Source organism: Neodiprion virginianus, chromosome 4 (genome assembly GCF_021901495.1).
Source record: "Neodiprion virginianus isolate iyNeoVirg1 chromosome 4, iyNeoVirg1.1, whole genome shotgun sequence".
Taxonomy (NCBI): domain Eukaryota; kingdom Metazoa; phylum Arthropoda; class Insecta; order Hymenoptera; family Diprionidae; genus Neodiprion; species Neodiprion virginianus.
In genome coordinates, this window is record NC_060880.1 from 33,406,684 (window position 1) to 33,415,460 (window position 8,777).

General features: G+C 34.9%; 2 protein-coding genes across 4 annotated transcripts; both read right to left on the minus strand.

Annotated features, from left to right (window-relative positions):
• Nucleotides 1-134: 134 nt before the first annotated feature.
• Nucleotides 135-2,680, minus strand: LOC124303548 (iron-sulfur cluster assembly enzyme ISCU, mitochondrial). Its single transcript, XM_046760875.1, has 4 exons — nt 2,497-2,680; nt 1,763-1,987; nt 1,606-1,684; nt 135-774 (listed from the first exon to the last, which is right to left on the minus strand). The coding sequence occupies exons 1-4, from the start codon at nt 2,584-2,586 to the stop codon at nt 680-682; spliced, it is 489 nt and encodes a 162-aa protein (XP_046616831.1). The 5' UTR covers nt 2,587-2,680; the 3' UTR covers nt 135-679.
• A 365-nt stretch (nt 2,681-3,045) lies between these two features.
• Nucleotides 3,046-8,166, minus strand: LOC124303543 (wee1-like protein kinase). Of its 3 annotated transcripts, XM_046760864.1 has the most exons (5): nt 7,964-8,166; nt 7,750-7,886; nt 6,613-6,937; nt 5,629-6,511; nt 3,046-5,459 (listed from the first exon to the last, which is right to left on the minus strand). In XM_046760864.1, the coding sequence occupies exons 2-5, from the start codon at nt 7,859-7,861 to the stop codon at nt 5,145-5,147; spliced, it is 1,635 nt and encodes a 544-aa protein (XP_046616820.1). In that variant the 5' UTR covers nt 7,862-7,886; nt 7,964-8,166; the 3' UTR covers nt 3,046-5,144. The 3 variants fall into 3 exon arrangements, with proteins under 3 accessions (XP_046616820.1, XP_046616821.1, XP_046616822.1); XM_046760865.1 differs by having other exon boundaries at nt 7,771-8,165; XM_046760866.1 differs by having other exon boundaries at nt 6,613-6,932; nt 7,765-8,165.
• Nucleotides 8,167-8,777: the final 611 nt, after the last annotated feature.

The following is an 8,777-nucleotide window of genomic DNA, read 5'->3' on the forward strand; positions in this document are numbered from 1 at the left end:
ATTCTCGAGAGTTAGAGAATTAATTTTTACTCTCCTCAAGATTGTACTTATCCTGTACTAATTTGAGAGTATGCACATTAAAGTTTTACGCACATTATAAGTAACGGGAATTAAGGGCATAGATATACCCAAAATGCTTGAACGCCACTTTTATTACTTCAGTAGAATTTTTCCGATCTGCTATTATATAATATACTTTAATAAAATATAAATTTCCATGAAAAATAGGATCACAAGGTAATTATCACTATGATATATCGTGAACCTGCGTAACCGCAGGCTTTATAAACCCGAACAATAAATATTATGCGTACTAAAATATAATTTCAATTATTTTGGATACAAGTGAATACTATATATACATATGTAAGTTTATATGTATATACATACATGTATAAGTCAGTTGGAGAAATTTTATTTGAAATTAAACGACGTACTTACGTTCTATCAGAATCTCACTCTTATAAACTTGATCATACATGTAACTATTATAGATTCTGTATTCATCATCCAAGATTGTACTACAGCAGATAGCTACAGTAAAGAATATTAGACGTTCAATTTAAACGTTGACTAATTTGGATTGCAAGATATGATGCAATATACTATTTTTCGCCAACTATGACCTATAAAGTTTGTTTTCCTGCTTGGTGCTGTTTATACTTCTAGGTATGCAACTCTAAACTTCATTACTGCCAGATGCTGTTTTGGCTTTTGGTTGCTGCTTAATGCGGTAATCAGAAAGTGCTGCCTTGATTGCATCCTCTGCAAGCACTGAAATAAGGATTTTTTTTATTTTATAGCAATTTACATGCCTACGAATGCAAGTTAAACAAAGTTTAAAATGGATTTTTAAAAACTGGATTTGGAAATATTGCCTTGAATCTCTGATATAGAATAAAAATTATAGTTTTTACTAAGTCTACTTTACTAAATTACCAGCTAGCTACTGAAAAACCATTTCTAGCACTTGGATTTTGATACATGAAATATTAATTATTAATTTTTCATGCCAGCAACCCAGTTACATTTCTGATTCATCATACAAATCTTATCTTTAACCTTTCATTACTCGCACTTTGAGCATGACTTTAGCCTTTAGACAAAAATCCCAATATATGTAACTATATGAGTAACTGTGACTTCATACTTTACTACTTTTCTCTTTGAAATGTTTACTATAGTTGGATATACTCATAATTGATAACTATTTAATGTATAAGAAAAGTATATTAATGTTCAATAAGATCGTGAAATAGTAGCACAGTGCTCATTACACGAGTTAAATCGTTGATTCAATTTTTCCGACCACGTTGCCAGAGTTGACTTGGAACATCTCAGCTGACAGTAAAGATGATCGATACACACAGTGTGCTTATATACTCTTAGATTTAAAAGAAATTATGTTCGATATATAAATTTTCAAAATAATCAATTAAGCTGTTTAATAAAAAGATTTCATTACTATATTTTGACGTGGCAATGTCCCATTTCATTTAACATAGGTGGCAGAGTGCTGTCCGCACAATGAAATTCGTTGTGCAAGCAAGCGCCACTAACGAAAGGTTAACAATGCTATTAGCAATCTAATGGGCTAAAACTTACTCGAACAATGTAGCTTGACTGGTGGAAGGCAAAGTTCCTTTGCAATGTCAGTGTTCTTTAGCTCCAATGCTTGGTCAACCTGATTATAAATATTAATAGTGATTAGCGATGTTTAAAGTATAATGTACACACAGGATTATTCGAAGCATGAACTTACCGTTTTACCCTTAACCCATTCAGTAGCAAGAGAGCTAGAGGCGATAGCTGATCCGCAGCCAAATGTCTTGAATTTAGCATCAGTGATTTTTCCATTTTCATCAACTTTTATTTGAAGTTTCATGACATCGCCACATGCCGGAGCTCCTACAAGGCCAGTGCCCACATGTTTGTCATTTTTATCAAGAGAACCAACATTCCTCGGATTTTCATAGTGGTCTAGCACCTGGATAATATTGTAACAACAGGGGAAATTAAGAAAGGACTGAGAGAATCAATGGGTTCACTGCGCGAATTGAGCGAACGCCGAGCCAAAGAAGTCTCACAAAACGAGGAATATTTTAGAAAGAAAGTGGATGTATTTGGTCACGAAGTTCTCTTTTTAAAGTCCAGAGACTGACTGTTTTTACAATAATATTTGTTGACCAGCAACCCTATTCATTTTAAGACATATGAAAGCTTTCAGTTTAAGATGACTACTAGATCATTAGAAAGCCGATAACACGGGTGATTGATGATTTCACCCTTTGTAACAATATTGAGACATATACAGTTTGTGATATACGAAAAAGTTAAGAAGTAAACGAGTCCGACGTTTTGAAAATACAATCTGAAACTAACAATGTCCGAACTTTACGAGATAAAAAAAATGTATACAGATTTTTTTTACTGTTACGCAAAATGTCAAATAGTGAATCGGACATTACGGTAGGTTATCAGGTATGAAATACTTACATTGGCATGATATGACACAACGGGTACACTTCGGGATAGAACACTTGCCGCATCCGTAAATTTTTTCGGCAAAACACGAAGTAAAGACATGGTTGTTAAATATCAACTTGTCTTGATGATTGCGGTTGTCGTTTAAGGAACAGCTCACACGAGCGTCTAGAACAATTCTGAACGAGACGCAGTGCGCGTCGGCACCTCGTGAGCGCCCTGCGCATTCCGTTGACGGCACAGTCATGGACATAGCTGCAGTCAACGCAGTCAACTCACATTTCGCGGGAACTTCGAAATTAGACCAGACCCAATAGAGCGTTATCGCGTCTTCAGTCAATGCGATAGAGCGTTATCGCGACTGGAGATATATACCATATGTGTAGTATGCATGCCTGTACATCTTCAGTCAACGTCATGATTTTTTATTTCGATATCAATGTATGTATGTACAATACTTATTGGTGAATGGCGCATGGAATGCAAATTTAATCAGAATCTAAAATTTATCACGGAGAATGTAACTCGCTTTATCTTGTTGGTTAATTGTAAACAACTTCGCAGATTTCTAGTTTCATAGTTATATTTCGTTTTCAAACGGAAATTACAACAAAACCTTAACTTTGTAATTGAGTGTATTCGTTAGTAACTGAATTACGGTACGCGTTTTCACATTCGGCAATGATTTCGTTACTAATTTGGTACACCAAATTATACATACTTTCATATTATAAATGACTTTAATAGGGGTGGATGCACGTAATGTACGATTGTATACTATACAACTAGTGTGTAAAATGTGATTTTACGCACATGTTTCGTAATTTATTTTTTGACATGGTATGCGTAAACTTCAAGTTTTCGCACTGCTGTTGGTGCGTAAAATGACACTTTTCAATACAGTGCGAAAGATGCAATTAAAATGCTTAAAATCGGATAATTTTATACGTACTGTGTCAAAAGAATAAATAAACAAAACAAAAAACAAAAACAAAAATTGATAGGCTTTGTGTCATGGATATGGCAATGACATATATTTTTAAAGTGATGAGAAATGATTTTATTATAAATATAGCGTAGTATATTTGAATACGTTTAAGATAAACGAGCATGGATATGCAGTACTAGCGTCAATATTAGATGTCAGAAATTTTAACTCTATTACTTCTGATGCAATAACTAGATACAATATAGTAATTTTCGTGGGTATAAGAACAATTCTGGGCAGTGATTATTTACAAGATGACGAATTTTTACGTGTAACTGTGAAAATTCGGTTACCGTGGTATATACATTAATTTACGGAAAATTCATGCGAAAGTTATGTTTCTAAAATATTCTGTAAGGTTTGTAGTTAATTATCTATTAGTTCGGTCATGTTTTTTGCGTTCTGTCTTATTTCCATTCTTAACAAAAAGCTGTCAGCTGCACGATATGGCAGAAAACAAATAATATTCATGCATCTGATTTTAAAATCAACATATTTGTAACTGAAATACTGTTCTACGTAGTTATTGGAAGAATAGGCACCAACTGTTGCAGGTTTTAAATATTAAACCACGTTTTTTCGAGTAATTCATACTAGTGTATACACGTCTCACAAGTTATAACAACAACAAACAGGAGTTGCCATTTGAAGGAACTACAATATCGGTAAATAGAAAAATGAAATTTGAACCTAGTAACTCAAACGTAACTAGAGACTAAAAATAACATATTTTGCTCCTAACGTTTAGTTTAATTATTCAACATCTATTCTATGTGAAACATATAATAGAGTACATGTAGTGTGATAAGATATTTGATGCATACTGAAAAAGGTACTCATTAAAATTATTAAAAAATAATTCAGCGTGATAAAAAAATAAAGTTTCAGTTCAGAAAATATACTGCACTTCACTCCGCATATCTAATAGCGTGAGTATACTTTTACTATTGTGTAGCATGCAGAGTCAAATTTCTATATACGACAATGGGTTACCACAAGAGGCAGAATTTGTTTACGATGTTTTCAGCACACACAAAAAAGGAATAGAATAAACATGATTTTAGCAACCAAATTATAACTTAAAAAGTGATAAGGAGAAAATAATGATCCTTTCACTTTATCTGGCCACCCAAACAAATTTCCACGAAAAATGCCAGCATTTCAATAATCCTGCGAATAGTGCTGTCTGTGCAGGGTATTTATATCTTATTCATCTGTCATTTAAACTCGTTACCGGTAAAGATTTTGCCACGGTAACGTCTCTATATCTGTTTTTGGGATACTGATTTAAAAAAAAAAAAAAGCAATGACAAAGCACGGTTTGAAGCAAAAATAGAGCACATAGATCTAAATTTTACGCATGTTAGTACAGAAAAATATTTGTCAACCACGACAGAGACTCAATTCCCTAAAAATTTTCTTTTACCCCGTAAATTATACGACTTATTACCTTGTCATATGAGTCATATAGCTAAACTTCAAAATAAATATACGGCAATGCATTTTACTCTACGCACCGAATTTTGTTTTGTTTAAAGTTTATTACATTTCGACTTACGTACTAAGTTTACTTGCATATCACAACATCAATGCATCGCCTGGCATTACACCTGTCTTTGGGATGCGTTGACTTTTTTCCCTCTCCTCTAATAAATAAACAAATCGTTAGGTATTAAAAGATAGTTGCGCTGTTGCTACGGTTGACCTTTTTCCCAACAGTTCGAGATGAGGTTCTAGTCGGTGTAGGCCTTAGCCTATAGCCTCCAAGATTAGTTGTAGTATTCATAGCAGTCATATTGGGCGCTAGTGTCTTCAGGCACTTAGCAGCTTCTTGGAGTTGTTTCGACAGGATTCCATTCTTCAATTTTTCTGCATTCAACTCCCGCCTAAGTTGTGCTTTAGTTTTTTTTCCAAAAGGACATAGGACTCTGTGTTGAATCAGCGTTACTGCTGACGGCCGCATCTCAGGCTTCGGATGAATCATAAGCTGTAATGATAAAGACCTCGTAAATTAAAATATTGAAAATATACAAATGGGTGATAAATTTCTGAATATCCGGGCACTCATGGTTGATACTTTATTACCATTTTTCTTTTTCAAGTAAACATGTAATTTGCAAAAATAATTTGATTATTATTTTTCGGGGATTACCTACCTTCAATAGCTCGTTAAAATCTCTACTATATTGTGGCAGTTCCTTTAGCTTCCCATTCCTAATTTCATGCCAATCAGGACCATTTTTAGGTAACGCGCCACCACCCCCAGCTTCATAAATAGTCAATCCCAACGCAAAGATATCAGCCTTAGGCATGTGGGCTAAATCCTCATGTAAGATCTCAGCAGGTAGATATCTACAATCACCCTCTTCAAATAGCGGATTGTTAATCGAAGTAACGTGACCCAAGTCTCCAAGTTTATAAGTAATTTCTTCTTCGACTGTGTCTTCCTCGTCAAAACCATCATCTGCAGAATCGTAGTCTACAGCGCGTAGTCTTTTTTCTTTCGATATGAAGATATTGCCTGGTTTGATGTCCATGTGGACTAGCTGCATTGAATGTAAATATCTGAGTCCCTCAGCAATATGTATCAGAAGTTGACGCAATTCAGCTTCAGTAAAGTTCCTTTTTTCAGCCTGTAGTTTTGAAATTGCATCTGCTAAACTACCGCCATTACAATACTCGTTTTGAATAACCATGTGATCGTTTTCTGCCCATGCAGAATAGTAGCGAACTACATGTTGATGTTTGCCAAGTACTGCATGTGCATATACTTCATTGAGCGCATTTTTTTCATTTACACTTCCAGCAACTGGTTTGATACTTTTTTTCACTGCATAGATGCAACCATCTAGCCTGTTGATACATTTGAAAACAGACCCAAACTCTCCAACGCCAATCAACTCGAGCTCCAGAAATTCCTGGTGATATCTTGATATGTTAGATTCATGAAGAGCTACACGTTTAGTTGGTTGCTCTACTTCGGTGTCTGAATGTTCTAAGTCAACTGAGTCTGTAGATGGTGCTCTAAGCTCAGGAGAACTGGTAATGAAAAGAAATTAGTTTTTTTTTCATATGCACGTAAATATTTGTAAAGAAAATTCCATTACATGCTAATTTTTACTGGAAAGTGATCAACATACCTATTCAGACTCCGCTTGGACCTTGTTCTCTTTCTAGCAACGAGCACCATACCATTTGAAGTGAAAGGATTAACGTTAGCTGCAGGCTTTTCGGGTTGACTATGGTAACAAGAAGCGAGAGGTTTTGGCTTCTCCATGTGAAACAGTTTTACGCCTCTAGATGGAAGCGGAGTAAGAGTAGTACTTTCCTTCATCAATGTTTTGGGCGTTGCTGGTGAGTCAAGCAGTCTAAGCGCTCGAACACGCTTATATGGTGGACTACATGCCATCGACATACTGGTAGGTTGCCTCCTTTCGTAAAAAGGGATGCCAATTTCTGCAGTCCCTAAAATAATATAAGAATTTGTGTTTATATAACGTTTATGAAATCACAAAATAAATATCTGTAATTGATTGTATAATAAAATATGTACTTTACTGATTTTCTGAGGCATTAATAATTAACATTCATTGACACTGGTTGATGACTCTTAATAAATATAAATCCAAAATCGAATTATAATAGCCAACATTCATCGTATAAAACACGGGTATTTCATTGGACATAAGTCATTTTGTAACATTAAGTAGTATGGGGAAAGCTTTAGTATCACTGTTGATAGATGCTACGCTGCAGTTTTTATCAGTGGTAAGTAATTTGCAAGGCTGATTGATCATTCGCCATCATGTTAAAAGTAACAAGACTAATAGCGAGTATTTGAATTGTTATCCGTCGGCAGAATACTGTGCCATAGAAAAGATTCAATTCATGGTAAGCTGGATCTCACCTGGTTAAAGATTGGGTATTCTAAACCAGTCGTCGAGATTCAGATGCAGAAAATTTGATCATTGAAATTGACAAGCTGAATAGTATGAATTTGTGGCAAATTGAAATAAGTAAAAATTTTTAAATTCTCATATTTAATGTACGGGTAAGATAAGAAGATGAATTTTCAATTAGTTCCAAAATATTAATAAATCTTTTAAATCTGGCATGAAAGACACCGAGCGAAATCCCTACTCAATGCTTATTTAGAATAGTCCGTAGACACCGGACAGTGCAAATTGCACGATCTTAATTCTACGTAAATTTTAATCCCGTTTCAATCGGATGCGCTTACTGTATGGGTAGCTTAATTAAATTTACTACAGTATTACTTTTGAACTCATATTCACAACCTGAACCTGAACCGTTCGATTGACAGCTGATATTCAGTTCTTCATCTTCGATGTCACTGGCGTCAAAATTCAATCTTTGCGCTATATCCATATTTGAAGTTCAAATCATCTGTCCACTTAAGAGTTATGAAAATTACAAGCGTTTTTCAACTTATAAACCGCGAAGAAACACTGATAAACATACGATACCGATCACGTTATTTCGTTACGGCGGGGGGCTCAATGCATCACGGGACGTTTTCTTTGAGCAATCATACGCTGTTGTTGTATGTCGCTCTCTTTCACACCCGAAGAACGCGCGATCCGATTGGCTCCCTGTCCTTGTCAATCATGGCGACCGTAGCGTCATCTGCGTTCATTATTTTTCTGCTCGTCTTCTAGCCATTGAAATTTCAAAAATTTGTTACACATTTTTTACAGACGTTTAGAATCTCAATAACCTCTAATTTGATGGCGACGTCTTGAATTCATCTGACATATTAGTATGCACTTGTGTAACACATAATTCCGGACTTTTTGTGATCAAGTAACGTTGGCAAATATGTGTACAGTGTGTATAATATTTGTACCGCATAGCTGAATCAAAATTTGATCAGTTGAATTTCAAATTATTTTCGGCACGAAACGTTATCGGACAAATAATGTTATTGAGAATTCAAAATCGGTTTCGGTTACAGAAAGGTTATAATATACTACTTCAGCCTCGCAAAATCACAATCATTAAAAATTCATGCCAATTTTCAACTATCATTTTTGCTACATTTAACTTGACTAATTATTTATTGATGCCCCCTCGATACGACTGACCGAATATTTAGTCTGTCTAGTGTACAGCAATGATCTCCGCGAAATTTAACAGAATTAGTATGAAATATAGTATTTCATCATTGAGATAAATGTGAATCTGTATCGCAATCTGTACCAAACAGCACGAGTCCAGAAAGTAAAAATTACAACTATTGTCGTATTATCGTTGGCAAGCGTATACCTAAGTATGTTGTAAACAA